The sequence below is a fragment of the Mirounga leonina genome, unplaced genomic scaffold (assembly GCF_011800145.1).
Source record: "Mirounga leonina isolate KUSES-001 unplaced genomic scaffold, KU_Mleo_1.0 Mir_357, whole genome shotgun sequence".
Taxonomy (NCBI): Eukaryota; Metazoa; Chordata; class Mammalia; order Carnivora; family Phocidae; genus Mirounga; species Mirounga leonina.
This window is the reverse complement of record NW_023270702.1, coordinates 6,846,840-6,865,097: the sequence shown is the minus strand read 5'-3', so window position 1 is coordinate 6,865,097 and position 18,258 is coordinate 6,846,840. Positions and strand designations below refer to the sequence as shown.

The 18,258-nt window shown below is 40.2% G+C and overlaps 1 protein-coding gene across 3 annotated transcripts in view; it reads left to right on the top strand.

The window, feature by feature from the left end:
- The window catches only part of PAPSS1 (3'-phosphoadenosine 5'-phosphosulfate synthase 1), a 99,109-nt gene that overhangs the window by 36,342 nt on the left and 44,509 nt on the right, over positions 1–18,258 (top strand). For all 3 annotated transcript variants that reach the window (XM_035030240.1, XM_035030242.1, XM_035030243.1), the window contains 4 exons: positions 6,038–6,151; positions 8,682–8,793; positions 10,443–10,648; positions 18,115–18,250. In XM_035030240.1, coding sequence (XP_034886131.1) covers positions 6,038–6,151; positions 8,682–8,793; positions 10,443–10,648; positions 18,115–18,250 — 568 coding nt within the window. The remainder of the gene's footprint in view (positions 1–6,037; positions 6,152–8,681; positions 8,794–10,442; positions 10,649–18,114; positions 18,251–18,258) is intronic.

Below are 18,258 nucleotides of genomic sequence, written 5' to 3'. Positions count from 1 at the left end.
GGGACTTCACATTATGTTGTCCAGATATCTTGTCTCACTTTGAGGTGGTTTTGCTCCTTTTAGATGCTTAATAGTGGTTTTGGGAACTGAAAGATTTGTCGGTAGAATGTGCTAGAAACTGGCTGTGTGTACATTTAAAAAGTTCTTTTTTTGTATTCCTGATAGAGAGTTCTCTTCTCTCTACACTAGAATCTATATAGAACTCCTTCCCTTTGAGCAAATGTTCTGTGTGCCTCTTGATTCATGCTGTTATGTCCCTTGATGTATTTTTTTTTTTTAGAAGAGAAACAGTAGCAACCTCTTGAACTTTAGTTTTGACTTTAGTTAGGCATCAGAAGAATTTTGTATTTAAGTTTTGAGGCTAAAATTCATTTAAAAATATTGCTGGATTTGAATTTTGAAAAGGGAACAATTGTGTGTAATGCTTATAATGAAAAAATTATTTTGACTCAAAATAAAAAAATTCACCCTTTCTTGAAAGGGAAGTGATTATAGCCTCTACGTTCATGCATATAAAGCAGCACATTAACTAAAAATGTCTTCATCCCAGATGGGTTCATGGCTTATATGAGTGCACAAAACAGAAAAATATTTTGGTTGAACTCATGGTATAGATAATATTCTTTCTTGTTCAAACTGGTCCTCTTGGAGACACAGATTTGCTCACAAATTATTTGTGTATTTGTTTTCTTAACTTAGGATATGGTTGGAAGGAAGAGATGATATATAGAAACATTTGTTAGTTCTCCGTTCTTACTTCGAACATGTCTTCAGGGGGAGTAGGTTGACATACCTGGGTGTACACTCCAATGTGGTTCTGGAGAGGGGTGATTCCAGGGTAGAGACAAGGAGCACAGCCCCAGCCATGTGCCTGGAGCATCATAGTGGGCCGTGGTCCCTGCTGCTGTCGATCAGTATTTGTGAGCTGAATCTAGTGGTGCCGGCTTAGGAAACCCGCTAAAAATGCCCTGTTGTATCCAAGAAAGATCAAAAGATTAGTCTGTCAGATGCTCTCCTCTGGCCCTCCGAAACTGTTGACAATGATCAGCGGTAAATGTAGTGGAAGAGGAGAATAGTCAACCCCTACAACATAAAAAAGATCTCTTATCCTTACAGTAACGTAGGCTCCAGGGATGGCAAAGAAAACTTTATGTAGAATTGTTGGTGTCAGTGAAATTCTTATCTTCCCTGGAGTCCCTCTTTCATTTGTTACCCGGCTTTGGATTCTGGATTTTGAAGTTCTGAGGGGTCCAACATAGTGGAAATGGAGGTTTTCAATGTATTTACAATGATGAGGTTTGAAAAGTTGTTTGAAAATCGCTCACTTACCCTTCCTAGAAATGTGTAGGCCTAATTGCAATATTGAGTATCTTTACTTTTTGTCAGCCTCCCTGGTGGTCTAGTGGTTAGGATTCGGCGCTCTCTTTACTTTTTGTCTAGAACCTTATCAACACACAAAGATCACATACCAACAACCCTGGGAATTGTAAATGTTTAATAGAATCATGAAGATAAACTAAGGACAATTTGTGTGACAAAATGTGTCATAGCTTGTTTTCATGGGAGAAACAGTAATGGTTATTTTTTATTTTTTTGGAGGAGAATAGTATTGGGACCTCAGTTGGAATCCCAGCTCTAACATTTATCAATTAACTACGTGACCTTGGAAAAAAATACCGAATTTCTCTGGCTTCAGTTCTCTTGTATGTGCGATGGGAAGTAATAATAGTGCCTGTCTTAGAATTTTACTGAGGATTCTCTGAGTTAATATATGTAGAGTGCTTAGAACAGCTCCTGGAATGTGGCACATGTGCTGTATTGAGTATTTATTGTGTGTTAAGTGCATTGGAAGACAGAATAGCAGGGATTCAGGGCCAGTTATTAACCTCTTCTGAGCCTCAATTTCCAAATCTGTTCAAGGAAAATACTTCTATCTTCCTAGGTAGGATTGTATGAAGATTAAATGAATTCGTTCCTAGGAAGCCCTTGGGACAACGCTGGTTTTGTCATTAAGCATCCAGCTAATGTTAGTCCCTGCAGTTCAGGAATTTTAATTTCCTGAATTTCACAACAGACCTGTAACGTATGTGCATATATATCTGTTTTAATCAGCTGAGAAAGAGATCGGTTCAGAGATGTGGTAACCTGATCAAGGTTGCAGTGGTAGAGTTTGAACTCAAATCTTAGGTGTAAACATCAGAAATAACTAACCTATAGACACCTGTTGCTTTCTCTTGCCCTGTTTTAGTTGAAGATGTGCCCCTAATGTTTTGTGATTAATGATTTTAAGTCTGTTTTGTGGAACTTTATCACACTCTTCCTCATGAAAGTCCTAATAATGTCTGACTTTTTGTGTAATTTAACTTTAGCCTTTGTTCCAAGTGTGGAGGATTTCAGTTCTTTATTTTACAGCTGGAAAGATGGGTATGTCTCAAGATGTCTTTGAGCGCTTTACATATCCAAGAAGCTAATTGAACAGATAGGGTGCGTTCAGTTCTCTTAATGCATGTCCTATTGTTCTTGTAGGAAGAGTTGATTCTGAATTTTTATTTTCAAGTCGATGAAATAATAGGTTTTGTACGGACTCTTGAAACCCCTGTAATGGGAAGGGAATATATAGAAATGACAATGATAACCATATGTGGGATGATTTGTTTTTCTCAATTCAAAATTCTCTTTACTCCTCTAATTTAAAATAAGTGTATTAACAACCATTCCTGGAATTGTTCCTTGTTATTGCACAGAATGGACTACCTTAAGCTATTTCTTTTGCTAGATTATAAGAAGAGTCTTTTTTTCTTTCCAGTTTTATTGAGATAAAAGTGACATACAAAGAAAACAAGGGATTTTTCTATATGTGATTTCCTCTTCAGGTACACAGTGAAATCAAGCATTGTGTATAAATTGTGTATATATATTTACCACTTCTTTGAGTCTGTTGGCAAATTGAAGACATGACCTCTTTAGCCTGGCGTTACTAGAAATAATGTGCCTCGGGGTGCCTGGGTAGTTTAGTCGGTTGAGCGTCTCACTCTTGGTTTAGGTTCAGTTCATGATCTCAGGGTCCTGAGATCAAGCCTTGCGTTGGGCTCTGCGTTCAGCAGGGAGAGGAAACGAAAAAGGGAGTAATCTACCTCATTAATACAAAGTTGTATAGTATTTATATCTACAGGAAGAGGAAATAGAGGCAGCTGGTGGAAGGGGTCATTCTTCCTTCACCATTGTCTTGAATACCCTCATGTAGTATTTGCCCTGTAAACACAATGGATACCCTTCAGTTGCGGGTGCCTGCTGGAAGCTTCACTGCAGAAAGCAGGGAAGGTATATGAAGTGCCGTGCATGGTTTATGTTTTAGACACTCCCTTTTCCACTTTCCTCCTCCTGTGAGCAGTGGAATGCTCGAGGGACAAAGGGGGCCCCCAGAAAGTACCCTTCATGTCTGTACACCAGAACAATTAGCTAAACTTAGTATTGTAGCAAGCAGTGTTTCTTTCCTGTATTTAAGTTTTATTAGTTCTTTTCTCTTTTCCTTCATGTTTACTCTCTTTATTCTTGGGTTTATCATGATCAGAAGCCTTGAATTTACCAATGGGAGCAGACTGATTTTGACACATGATTTAACTGATGCCGAACTGTGTCTCTTTTGTTCCAATTTGGAGGAGAAATGTGGGAGAATCAATCTTTCTAGATTTTCAGAACCCATAGGGGCTGCTTGAGTAGTGGCACCAGCCCCTTCATGAGATCATCTAGCTTTGATACACATATATTACTGCTTTTCCCCTCTAATATGAAGTAATTAATATAAGTCCAAATAGAAGTTGGAAGTTTCTTCTCACACTTGGGAAAATAGCAAGATGTGTCTTCGAAAATCTGGTTCTTCCATTGATACTCATTTTGAATTGCTTTTGTTGTTGTTTTGCATTTTTTTTTAAAGATTTTATTATTTGACAGAGAGAGACATAGCGAGAGAGGGAACACAAGCAGGGGGAGTGGGAGAGGGAGAAGCAGGCTTCCCGTGGAGCAGGGCGCCCGATGCGGGGCTCAATCCTAGGACCCTGGGATCATGACCTGAGCTGAAGGCAGACACTTAATGACTGAGCCGCCCAGGTGCCCCTGTTTTGCATTTTTTTAATGGACTATTTTTTAGAACAGTTTTAGGTTCACAGCACAACTGAGTGGAAAGTAGAGTGAGTTCCCATATACCCCCTGCTCCCCTCCCCCACAAGCACAGCCTTTCTTATCAACACCCGTCACCGGAGTGGTACATTTGTTACAGTGGATACACCTACTATGTCACATTGTCACCCCAAAATCATAGGTTACCGTAGGGTTGTACTTCTGTGGGTTTTGACGGATGTATAATGACATTTACCACTGTCGTAGTATTATATCGTTTCACTGCCCTAAAAATCCCCTCTTCCCTTTATTTCCCTGCAGCCCATCCTCGCCCGTAACTCCTGGCAACACTGATGTTTTTATTGTCTCCATAGTTTTTCCTTTTCCAGAACGTCATATAGTTGAATCATACAGTAGGTAGCCTTTTCAGATTGGCTTCTTTTACTTAGTAATATGCATTTAAGGTTCTTCCATGTCTTTTCATGGCTTGATAAATTTATTCCTTTTTAAAAGTGCATTCATTGTCTGGATGTACCAGTTTATCCCTTCATCTACTGAAGGACATCTGGGTTGTTTCCAAGTCTTGGCAATTATGAATAAGGCTGCTTTAAATATCTGTGCAGGTTTTTGTGCGGACATAGGTTTCAGCTCATTTGGGTAAATACCAAGGAACACAATTGCTGGATCGTATGGTGTGTGTTTAGTTTTGTAAGAAACTGCCAAACTGTCTTCCAAAATGTCTGTGCCATTTGCATTCCCATCAGCAGTGCGTGCGAGTTCCTGTTGCTCCACATCCTCACCTACATTTGGCATTGTCAGTATTTTGGATTTTAGCCATTCTAATAGGTGTGTCGTGGTATCTTGTTTTAATTTGCATTTCCCTGATGACATAATGTGGAGTATCATTTCATATGCTTATCGGTCATTTGTATATCTTCTTTGGTAAGGTTTCTGTTCAGGTCTTTGGCCCATTTTTTAAAAAAATCGGGCTGTTTGTTTTCTTATTGCTGAGTTAAGAGTTCTTCATGTGTTTTAGAGAACAGTCCTTTTTCAGATATGCCTTTTGCAAATACTTTCTCCCAGTCTGTGGCTTATCTATTCATTCCCTTGAGAATTACTTATTTTGAATAACAAAGTATTGCTTAGATGAGCCCTTAATCATTGCCAATTTTGTGTCCTTATAAAGGTGACCTAATAGATTTGGCTTAAAAAAAAGTTGAAGCAGTTAAACACATTATTCCTCGGGGTCTGACAAGTGTGAGCAAGCCTTGTAAAGATCACCTAAGGAGCTGTGTTGTGGTAATCAGAAATACATTCTTTCTTGTGTGTTCTTAGAGATAAGCACTGTCCCAGTGTTGTGTAAATGAGCACTCGGAGGTCAGATAAAAACTTCTAGACTGCATTTCACATAGGATCAAAAAGTGCTGTTTCTCAAACCACAGCAGTGGGAGTAAAGTTGACACATTCAGGAGTACCATGTGGCATGACTGAGAAGGTGGTGTTAGTGACAGTAGGGATAAAGACGCATACGAAAGCTGAACTAAAAGGGTTTTGTGACGTGTTAAAGATGAAAATGATTATATTTAGAGTGATTTTGTTTGTTCCCAAATTCTTTTTATTGGAGGTCATCTGTTCTTTGCAGTTGCTTGATTTTGACATATGTGGCACATTCTCGGAATTTATTCTTTGTTACTAGGTAATGGGACATGATGCTTAAGGACTTCTTGTACGTGGGATATTATGTGTTGAGAGTAGACCAACCGACATTAGGAAAGTTGACTGGGGAGGCACAGCATTCAGAGCCCTCTTTTATACTTCGTTTTTGAAGTCTCATTTTAAAATGTTAAATTTTTTCATTAAGACATCCTTTGGAGAACTTTAAATTGTTGAATCACTTAATTGTACTTTTTTTGTTGTATAGGATATTGTACCTGTGGATGCCTCTTATGAAGTAAAAGAATTATATGTGCCAGAAAATAAACTCCATCTGGCAAAAACAGATGCAGAGACATTACCAGCATTGCAGATTAATAAAGTAAGTGCTTTGTTGCTTTTCATACCAAGTGACTTAGCCTTATATATAGTCATTATCTGTAAATTTTGTTTGATAACTATGTTTGATGGTGTGGGTGGTGGGTGGTAGGGGGGATAGTTGTAGTTTATGTCACAATTTTCAGGGATGGGAAATGTATTTAATTTGTGAAGCCATATTTCCAAAATGTCATGGCTTTGATTTAGTTTCAGTCATAATATTTACCTTTTTTTTTTTTAAGTGGGGAGGGGAGGGAGAGGGAGAGCGAGAATCCTCAAGCAGGCTCCATGTCCAGCGTGTAGCCCGATGCCTGGCTCCATCTCACGACTCAGATCCTGACCTGACCCGAAATCAAGAGTTGGAAGCTTACCTGACTGAGACACCCAGATGCCCCAATAATTTTGAAATAGCAAAGACCAAAGATTGTGTAAAGTTTTCGGCTTATCAGAAAGAATGGGTTCTTAATGCTTCAAAATACTATAAATATAATAATTAAAATGAACATTTTTTCTCCTCCAAACAAGTTTCATAATCCTTTGCCAAAACGCTGAATTTCTTTCTTATTTTGGTAAGAGTAATTCTGTGTATGTCTTAGCTCTAGTATCATTGAGTGCCACCTCCAGAGGCCCCGCACCCCCCCCCCCAAAAAAACTACTGAGCTAAACTGGATATGGTGACAATGGAAACTATAATTTATCATTTTCAAATATTAGGGGATTTTAAACTGTATCATTTAGATGTACTTTAAAAATGCGGAGATTAAGGGCTAAGAACCTGGATCAGAAGTTGAATTTCCCAGCCTTTATTTTGGTTAGTAAAAATCCAGAACACCCAGGGAAGCGCCAAAATCTTAAAGTGGAAAAAAAAAAAACCAAAACAATGCCCACCAACAAACTTCTGGGCTTAGAGAAAGCCTCTTTAAGTAGTTATTCAAATCCCCCACGAGGAGTAGACTACTTGATGCACTCTGTGTGATTGGGTCTCTGACCAGAAGCTAAGACATGCTGGGGGAGCAGAGAGGGAGGGTCGGAGAGCAGAGCCACTCAGGAAGGTGATTGTTGCAAAGGAACAGATGTTGTTGCCGACATACTTTGCATGGAATGAACACACACACAGGGAGAGAGAGACTGTGAGAATGAGAATGAACGAATATGAATCCAGGTCAGTTGGACTCTACAACCCGGAAACACAGTAGCTCCTTTAATATAGTGGTTTGTTCTTTGCATGGCAGGATGGAAAGTAAGTAATTGCAAAATCCGTCTTAAGTCAGTAGAGTATTAGCCTGGTGTGCCATCACCAAGACGTTAGACCGGATGGGGTACGTTCTGGTCCTCTCACCGTTCTGGGGGTTGGAAAGTCTAAGATCCGGTTGCTGGCTGACGTGGTCGCTGGTGAGCCTGTCTTCCTGGCTTGCTGACAGCCCTCACTGCCTGTGTCCTCGCCGTCCTCGCCGAGTGGAGAGAGCGAGCCCTGGTGGCATCTCTTCCTCTACCTGTGAGGGCACCGGACCTGTTGGAGAAGGGCCCCAGCTTTAGGACTTCGTTTAACCGTATCCCGTCCCCGTGGGCCACGTCTCCAAATAGAGTCACACTGGGGACTAGGTCTTCAACATCGGACTTTGAGGGGGACACAGACATTCGGTTTGTAACACATACCATCTAGAATTGGATGTTGGTGGAGACAGATAATGGCCCCTGTCCGCGGTTTAGGAATAACTGATGAGAGGAAAGCTTGAAAGTAAGTGACACAATTGGGTCTGTGCAGATGATCTTTCCTGTGACTTGAAGGAGGTGGGGAATACCTGTTACTTGATTGTAAAGTGGGACACATTGACCAACATACTTTGGGAACAAAGAGTAAGCTACATCTTACTGCACACCGGTTGGCCAGTTGCTTTATCCTTTCTCATCTGAGAGCCACGGCTGTGTGCACGCGCGCACGCACACACACACACACACATACATGCGCACACACTCGGTTAAACGAGCATGTCCAGCTTACGTTAACGATACATAGTCCATCAGTTCCTCAACGTTCTGGTAGGAGATGCTAGAAATCTTAAAGAGCAAGGAAGCACTTGTTTTGATAAATATTTTTATGTAAAGTTAGTTTAAGGCAGCAGTTATCAAAGTCTAATTTCCAGACCATCACTGTTCGGATTTTCTGGGAACCTATTAAAAATACAAATTCTTGGGCCCCACAGCAAAGTGATTGAAATAGAATCTCGGGAGGTAGAACAATCTTTATTTTAATAAAGGCCTTCTGAGGGTTTCTTATAACATATTAAAGCTTGAGAACCACTAGTGGAGGAGATGCTGTCCTTATTAGAAATGCTTTGAAGCCTAATGTTATTTACATTTGTTAGGAGAAATGCACATTTTCCTAGTGCCCTTAATCTTTATTAGATTTGTATAATCTATAATCATTCTTGAGGTGTTTGTTTCCATTGTTTTCAAAATTAAACTCCTAAGGGTTATTATTGCTTTTGTTCCTAAGCATATGAAGTAGAAAACTTTCCTGTCTCGTTTACTAGGTGGATATGCAGTGGGTGCAGGTCTTGGCAGAAGGGTGGGCAACCCCACTGAATGGCTTTATGAGAGAGAGGGAGTATCTGCAGTGCCTTCATTTTGATTGTCTTCTGGATGGTAAGACCCCTTACTTCTATAGTATACATCGAGCATGGAAGAGAAATGACACAGATTTATCACTATTTATAAAAAATAGTGGTGATGTCTAATGGAGGTAGCATTTTAAGACTAAGTTATATCAGTACTAAATACTTTAAGCAAACCGTGAGATCTTTTCTTTCCCCTGCTTCGTTTTCCTGAATGTCATTTATTGAGAGAGAGAAGAAAAACCTGGGGTTGGGGCTGAAAATGGATTTAAAAAGCAAATATAGTTTCCCTATGCTATATCCACCTGAGCACCGTGGAAAGTCTGTCTCTGAAAAGTGCACATTTATACTGAATTTTGCTCTATTGAAATCCATGCTTGAGTGTTCTAATAAGGAATCAGGGAGTCCAAGTTAAGGAGTCCTGAAATGGTTAAAGGGATGGTTCTTCTTCCTCTTTTGAAACACTAAAAAAAGAACAGTTTGCCAAAGAAATTGTACATTGTAATGACAATTCAGCTATCTGAAACTTTATATACTGTTGAAATTAATTTATTACATTAAAGAAAATATTTTTAAATGTCACAGAGCCCTACTAAATTGCTACCATGTTCTTCTGTGTTGTGACTTCTTTTAATTAAGGAGTGAGGTCGATACTAGAAATTATAACTCCTAGTCATTTTTCTCAAACTTTATCACATAAAAGTGTTAAATACTGCTCTTTGATTTTTCTTCTTTGGAACCAGTGGTAAAGTCTTTGTGGACTGCCTCCTTAGTAATGATTTAGTCTGGGTTTGGTGCAAATCTACCTGTTAATTTTCCCTTTTAAACTGTACCTAGTGGTGGTAACTTTAAAGCAGCCAAGCAGTTATCGTTGATTTTGTTGACATCTTTTGTAAGAGGCATGCCATGATTTCCAAAAGAATATGCTTTTACTAGGTGTGTAAATAAGATCCACATATGAACTTGAGAGTGCATTTTATTTTTCTAACCTGGGCACAATGAACAGAAAAGAAAACGTTTAGAGCTTGAAAGGTTGGAAACTGAGAATGTGCTTTTTGTCTCACTGACCATACATTTTGGTTGAAATAGAGGCACTGATGACTTCCTTTGTTTCTTGGCCAGTAATTGCTGACATTGGTTCAATTCTGATTAAAAACCAAGAAATAAAAATACGTTTTGGGTGTTTTTGTCTTCCTATCTCAAGGAAACCCAAGTATCCCAAGTATACTCAAGTATACTTAACTTGCCACTCAAAATATAGTTATCAGAAAGGTTTCAATTTTCCTGGAAAGGCCCTGAAGCATTGTTCTTTGTCTTATTCATATATTGGAGGTGCTCATTGTATTTTGGGTGACATTAGGCGTAACCAGCTGAGTCTTCCTTGTTAAACAGTTTCTTCTGTGATTTTTATGCCCATTTTTTTTCTCCCCAAAGACAGTTTCATGAATTATTGTGAGAAGTATATTTCTACACAGTGTTGCTGCTCTTAATGTTTGCTGTTTTTTTTTTTTTTTTTTAACCTCTGGAGTTGTTTGTTCTCTCTCCTGATTTTCTGTGCCAGATACTGTCATTGGACTCAATAAATCTATTATTTGAAGAGTGTCCGCTGGAGTGTAAGGTGGATATGAGGCCTGTTGAGTAATCCAAGCTGTGTGCTTTATGTTCTTTTGTGCCCTGCAGGGGGTGTCATTAACTTGTCAGTGCCTATAGTTCTGCCGGCTACTCATGAAGATAAAGAGAGGCTGGACGGCTGTACAGCATTTGCTCTGATGTACGAGGGCCGCCGTGTGGCTATTCTTCGCAACCCGGAGTTTTTTGAGCACCGGAAGGAGGAACGCTGTGCCAGACAATGGGGAACAACATGCAAGAACCACCCCTACATCAAGGTTCTGAGCAAACCTTGCTGCATTTTATCTCGATGTGCCAATAATGTTTGTGCCGAAGTGTGGGCATTCATTACCTGTATGTTGACGATTCCACTGGAATTGTTAATATTTGGCAGAATGGACACTGGATCTTAGATTAGTGTGATGAACACATGATCTTGTCATTTTGGTCTGGATAATATTTGTTCAGTAAATCTTTTTTAGAGGTAAAAAGGGGGTGGCTGAGGGAGAGGGAGAGAAAATCCCAAGCAGGCTCCACGCCCAGCACGGAGTCCAACGTGGGGCTTGATCTCACTACCCTGAGATCATGACTTGAGCTGAAATCAAGAGCTGGATGCTTAACTGATTGAGCCACCCAGGTGCCCCTAGTAAATCTTTTTTAAACATCTTCTGTACATTAGGCACTGAGTTAGGTGCTGGCTCTGGGAATATAGGACTGATGTAACGGTGGGCACAGTCTTTGTATGGTTGGAGCTTACTGTCTGGTGGGGAGCAGACATCATGTACTAGGCTGTGAGGGCAGGGTGCTTTGGGAGCCTATGGCAGGGTGATTTTGTCTTGTCTGGGCCTTTAATTGAATGCTGTGTGTCTGGTATGAAAGCAGTGAAATCCAATTTGTCTTTCCAAAGGGCCTCATATATCTTATGTGTTGTATGTGAAATGTCATCACTGAAGTAAAATTTCTGTCACTTGTTTTAAAGTGTACTTTGAGCTTTAAAAGAAATTGAAATTTTAGTAGCTTTATCTAGAAAATATTTACGACATCTGTTTAGATCATGTCAATATGCTAAATCTCATCTCATAAAGGATAAAAAGTGATAAACTTTTTAAAATAGGGAGATATATTGTTTTAGAAAATAAGGAATTTGAATTAGTGATAGTGTCAGACATTCTTTCGACATTAAAATTCTACAGTTATTAATAACAAATAGTAGTTTACAAAACACGCTTATGTAAATTCTTTGAACCACAAAGCAAACCTATAAGGATGGGTGGCATTTCCATCCCACATATGGAGAAATTACAGGGGATAAATGTCTTAACCAAATTATACAGCTAAAGGGTGGGATGAGGGTTTGATTTGCACTTAGGACTTCGGGCTTCAAAGCCATCTTCGATAATCTGTAGCAGAGAGCAGTTATTGGTGTATGTGCTACTTTTATTTAGAGTAATCTGCAAAACTTCTTAGGATAGTTAGTACTTGGTATGCAACCTTGAGGAGCCAGTAGGATTTTGATAGGAGGAACTGTGAGAAACGGAATTTCAGTTTTAGGGAGCAGGAGGAGCAAAGACTCCATGCCTTTGAGAGATGACTGGTTGGTAAGCAGGAGAGAGGACCTTGAGAAGACAGAGGGGCTTAGCGTTCTACCCTGAGATATTAAAATCTTGTTTAGTCATAATAGGGGTTTACATGTATTTATGCTTTGTGCTTTTCCAACCACATTTCTGTCGTTTGGTCCTTAGTGATCCTTGGAGGTAGAATCCTGAGGAGTCTTAGGCTGGGTTCAACTTGCCCAGAGCTACAGAGGCACCTGTTAGGAGTCAGGGTTAGACTCTGTCTTAGGTCTTTTGTGCCTTGCTAGGAGTGGAGAGGTCACAGGCAGCCTTGGAGCAGGAGTGAGTCACAAACCAAGTGGCGCTTTAGGAAGCTTGGCCTGGTGGTCTTGTGCAGGATGTCCCCAGCCCACCTCCACTTGCACTGGTACTGGCCACGCTCTCCAGGTCTCCAGCCTAGGCGGTCACGGCCTGTAGTCTGCTTCCTCCATGTCCACTGCAGTCCTGGCTGTAGTCTGCTTCCTCCATGTCCATTGCAGTCTGTACTCCTCAGAACAGCCAGAGCGAGCCTTTATTTTTTTTATTTTTTATTTTTTCCTTTTGATCATGGAGTTATTTAATATATACCCCCCCATATATATCCAAAAAGGACAATTTTTGTTTGTTTTCTGAATATGTTTTCTTTCTTTCTTTTTTTTTTTTTTTTTACCAAATTAGCTTTATTTTTCATTAACATATCATGTATTATTTGTTTCAGGGGTACAGGTATGTGATTCATCAGTCTTACACAGTTCACAGTGCTCACCATAGTACATACCCCTCCTCAGTGTCCATCACGCAGCCACCCCATCCCTCCCACCCCCCTCCACTCCAGCAACCCTCAGTTTGTTTCCTGAGATTAAGAGTCTCTTATGGTTTGTCTCCCTCCCTGGTTTCGTCTTTTTACATTTTTCCCTCCCTTCCCCTATGATCCTGTGTCTTGTTTCTCAAATTCTTCATATCTGTGAGATCATATGATACTTGTCTTTCTCTGATTGACTTATTTCACTTAGCATAATACCCTCTAGTTCTATCCACATCGTTGCAAATGGCAAGATTTTGGGTTTTTTGATGGCTGCATAATATTCCATTGTGTATATATACACATCTTCTTTATCCATTCATCTTTCGATGGATATCTAGGCTCTTTCCATAGTTTGGCTATTGTGGACATTGCTGCTATAAACATTGAGGTGCATATGCTACTTCAGATCACTACATTTATATCTTTGGGGTAAATACCCAGTAGTGCAATTGCTGGGTCGTAGGGTAGCTCTATTTTCAACTTTTTGAGGAACCTCCATACTGTTTTCCAGAGTGGCTGCACCAGTTTGCATTCCCACCAACAGTGTAGGAGGGTTCCCCCTTTCTTGGCATCCTCGCCAACATCTGTCGTTTCCTGACTGACTAATTTTAGCCATTCCAACTGGTGTGAGGTGGTATCTCACTGAGATTTTGATTTGTATTTCCCTGATGCTGAGTGATGTTGAGCACTTTTTCATGTGTCTGTTGGCCATTTGGATGTCTTCTTTGCAGAAATGTCTGTTTATGTGTTCTGCCCATTTCTTGATTTTATTTTTTTTTCTTTGGGTGTTGAGTTTGATAAGTTCTTTATAGGTTTTGGATACTAGCCCTTAATATGATATGTCATTTGCAAATTTCTTCTCCCATTCTGTCAGTTGTCTTTTGGTTTTGTTGACTGTTTCCTTTGCTCTGCAGAAGCTTTTTATCTTGATGAAGTCCCAATAGTTCATTTTGCCCTTGCTTCCCATGCCTTTGGCGATGTGTCTAGGAAGAGGTTGCTGCGGCTGAGGTCGAAGAGGTTTTGCTGCCTGTGTTCTCCTCAAGGATTTTGATGGATTCCTGCCTCACATTTAGGTCTTTCATCCATTTTGAGTTTATCTTGTGTGTGGTGTAAGGAAATGGTTCAGTTTCATTCTTTGGTATGTGGCTGTCCAATTTTCCCAACAGCATTTGTTGAAGAGACTTTTTTCCATTGGACATTCTTTCCTGCTTTGTCGAAGATTAGTTGGCCATAAAGTTGGAGGTCCATTTCTGGGCTCTCTGTTCGATTCCATTGATCTATATGTCTGTTTTTGTGCCAGTCCCATACTGTCTTGATGATGACAGCTTTGTAATAGAGCTTGAAGTCCAGAATTGTGATGCCACCAGCTTTGCTTTTCTTTTTCAACATTCTTCTGGCTATTCGGGGTCTTTTCTGGTTCCATACAAATTTTAGGATTATTTGTTCCATTTCTGTGAAAAAAGTGGATGGTATTTTGATAGTGATTGCATTAAACGTGTAGATTGCTCTAGGTAGCATAGACATTTTCACAATATTTGTTCTTCCAATCCATGAGCATGGAACCGTTTTCCATTTCTTTGTGTCTTCCTCAATTTCTTTCACGAGTATTCTATAGTTTTCTGAGTATAGATTCAAGCCTCTTTGGTTAGATTTGTTCCTAGGTATCTTACGGTTTTGGGTGCAATTATAAATGGGATTGACTCCTTAATTTCTCTTTCTTCTATCTTGGTGTATAGAAATGCAACTGATTTCTGTGCATTGATTTTATATCAATTTACTGCCACTTTACTGAATTCCTGTATGAGTTCTAGCAGTTTTGGGGTGGAGTCTTTTGGGTTTTCCACATAAAGTATCATATCATCTGCAAAAAGTGAGAGTTTCACTTCTTTGCCAATTCGGGTGCCGTTCTTTTTGTTGTCTGCTGAGGCTAGGACTTCTAGTACTATGTTGAATAACAGTGGTGATAGTGGACATCCCTGCTGTGTTCCTGACCTTAAGGGAAAAGCTCTCAGTTTTCCCCCATTGAGAATGATATTCACTGTGGGTTTTTCATAGATGGCTTTTATGATATTGAGGTATCTTCTATCCCTATACTGTGAAGAGTTTTAATCAAGAAAGGATGCTGTACTTTGTCAAATGTTTTTTCTGCATCTATTGAGAGGATCATATGGTTCTTGTTCTTTCTCTTGTTAATGTATTGTATCACATTGATTTGTGGTTGTTGAACCAACCTTGCAGCCCAGGAATAAATCCCACTTGGGCGTGGTGAATAATCCTTAAATGTTGGGTCCTATTGGCTAGTATTTTGGTGAGAATTTTTGCATCCATGTTCATCAGGGGTATTGGTCTGTAATTCTCCTTTTTGATGGGGTCTTTGTCTGGTTTTGGGATCAAGGTAATGCTGGCCTCATAAAATGAGTTTGGAAGTTTTTCTTCCATTTCTATTCTTTGAAACAGCTTCAGAAGAATAGGTATTAATTCTTCTTTCAATGTTTGGTAGAATTCCCCTGGGAAGCCATCTGGCCCTGGGCTCTTGTTTTTGGGGAGATTTTTGATTCCTGCTTCAATTTCCTTGCTGGTTATGCGTCTGTTCAGGTTTTCTTTTTCTTCCTGGTTTAGTTTTGGTAGTTTATACGTCTCTAGGAATGCATCCATTTCTTCTAGATTGTCTAATTTGCTGGCATACAGTTGCTCATAATATGTTCTTTTTTTTTTTTAAAGATTTTATTTATTTGAGAGAGAGAATGAGAGAGAGCATGAGAGGGAAGAGGGTCAGAGGGAGAAGCAGACTCCCCGCTGAGCAGGGAGCCTGATGCAGGACTCGATCCAGGGACTCCAGGATCATGACCTGAGCCGAAGGCAGTCGCTTAACCAACTGAGCCACCCAGGCGCCCGCTCATAATATGTTCTTATAATTGTATTTCTTTGGTGTTGGTTGTGATCTCTCTTTCATTATGATTTTATTTATTTGGGTCCTTTCTCTCTTCTTTTTGATAAGTCTGGCCAGGGGTTTATCAGTCTTATTAATTCTTGCAGAGAACCAGCTCATAGTTTCGTTGATCTCGTCTACTGTTCTTTTGGTTTCTATTTCATTGATTTCTGCTCTGGTCTTTATTATTTCTCTTCTGCTGGGTATAGGCTTTATTTGCTGTTCTTTCTCCAGCTCCTTTAGGTGTAGGGTTAGGTTGTGTATTTGAGACCTTTCTCCTTTCTTGAGAAAGGCTTGTATTGCTATATACTTTCCTCTTAGAACTGCCTTTGCTGCATCCCAAAAATTTTGAACAGTTGTGTTTTCATTTTCATTTGTTTCCATGAATTTTTTTAATTCTTCTTTGATTTTCTGGTTGACCCATTCATTCTTTAGTAGGATGTTCCTTAGCCTCCATGTATTTGAGTTCTTGCCAACTTTCCTCTTGTGATTAAGTTTGAGTTTCAAAGCATTTTGGTCTGAAAATATGCAGGGAATAATCCCAATCTTTTGGTACCAGGTTGAGACCTGATTTGTGACCCAGGATGTGGTCTCTTCTGGAGAATGTTCCATGGGCACTAGAGAAGAATGTGTATTCTGTCGCTTTGGGATAGAATGTTCTGAATATATCGGTGAAGTCCATCTGGTCCAGTGTGTCCTTTAGAGCCCTTATGTCCTTGTTGATCTTTTGCTTAGATGATCTGTCCATTTCAGTGAGGGGGGTGTTCAAGTCCTCTACTATTTTTGTATTATTGTCGATGTGTTTCTTTGATTTTGTTATTAGTTGGCTTATATAATTGGCTGCTCCCATGTTAGGGGCATAAATATTTAAAATTGTCAGATCTTCTTGTTGGATAAACCCTTTAAGTATAGTGTCCTTCCTCATTAGAGCGAGCCTTTAAAAATCTGTATCTGAACATATCACACCACCTTTTGAAATTCTCCAATGGTTGCTCCTTGTAATTAGAATAAAACCCATGTGCCTGTGAGGCCCAGTGGGGTCCGGCCCTGGCCTTACTCGTGGTCTCTCTCGCTCTATCTCTACTCCTCCCCCTGCTCTGACTTTCCTGGCCTTGGGCCACATTCGCCTTCTTTCCACTCCTCAAGGACTTAAAGCTCCAGGACTTCGTTTCTGCTTCGGACTCTGTACTTGCGCTGCCCCTCTGCCTGAACTATTTGATCTCCATGGCTGGTTCCTTTTAGTCATCTCGGATTCAATGCGACCCTCCTCAGAGAGACCTTCACTGACTCCGTTCTCTGAAATGTCATTGAGTCTAATCCCTGGGAGCTGTGCTCCATTGCCCTGGTTGTTTTCTCTGTAACACTCTTCATTAGCCAACACTTGTGTGGTTTCTGCTCGGTCTGTCCCACTAGAATGCAAGCTCTGTTCGAGTGAGGCCTCTCTCTGTCCTGTTTGCTGCTGCATTCCGCAGTGCCTAGCTCACGTACCAGCGCACGTACCAGTTACTCGATGAATACTGAATGAATGAATGGTTTGATGGATGGGGAAGGACTTCCTAGCGAACAAGGCCAGGTAGGAAGGGACCATAGCAGTCTAGGTGCATTATTAGCCCATAAACTGAAGCGAGGGGGTGGGGGAGGAAGGGTGAGCTTTAGCTGTGCTGTGGAAATGGACAGGTCCCAGAGGTAGCATCCCTCCTCACAGATGGCAGGGAAAGAGCATGAGTGAAGCTGTGAGAAATTTGAGGTGGTGTGGAGATGGGAAGGTATGTGTTTGTGTCCAGCTCTATCATCATTACTTGGATTGCTCAAAAGTTTAGGATTGGAGAACACAGACGCTGGGGTGACCCAGGGTTACAAATGTTTCTGTTCATCAGCATGCAACAACAGTGAAGAGAATGTTTTTGTTACTTAACAAGTCATAATTACTCATTTTGGTTTTGTTGGCCTTTCATATGTAAATATCATAGTTGTGTCACAGAGCCCTCTGAGAAGTTATATAATACATTGTGATTTTATTTTTTATTTTATTTTTTAAACTTAAGATCTTTTTTTTTTTTTTTTAAGATTTTATTTATTTATTTGACAAGAGACACAGCGAGAGGGAACACAAGCAGGGGGAGTGGTAGAGGGAGAAGCAGGCTCCCTGCTGAGCACGGAGCCCGGTGCGGGGCTTGATCCCAGGACCCTGGGATCATGACCTGAGCCCAAGGCAGACACTTAACGACTGAGCCTCTCAGGCACCCCTACATTCTAATTTTAAAGCGTCTCTAATCCCAATTCAGTTGATACAGCAAACAGATTTACCATTGGCCTTAAGATGAAGGTAACTTGCAACTATATGTAGCTCGTGTGAGAAATGTTCTTACTTATTTTGATCTTGGTTTCTGTTTAAAAAATTTCTTTCTTTTCTATTAGATGGTTATGGAACAAGGAGATTGGCTGATTGGAGGAGATCTTCAAGTCTTGGACCGAATTTACTGGAATGATGGTCTTGATCAGTATCGTTTCACTCCTACTGAGCTAAAGCAGAAGTTTAAAGATATGAATGCTGGTAAGACA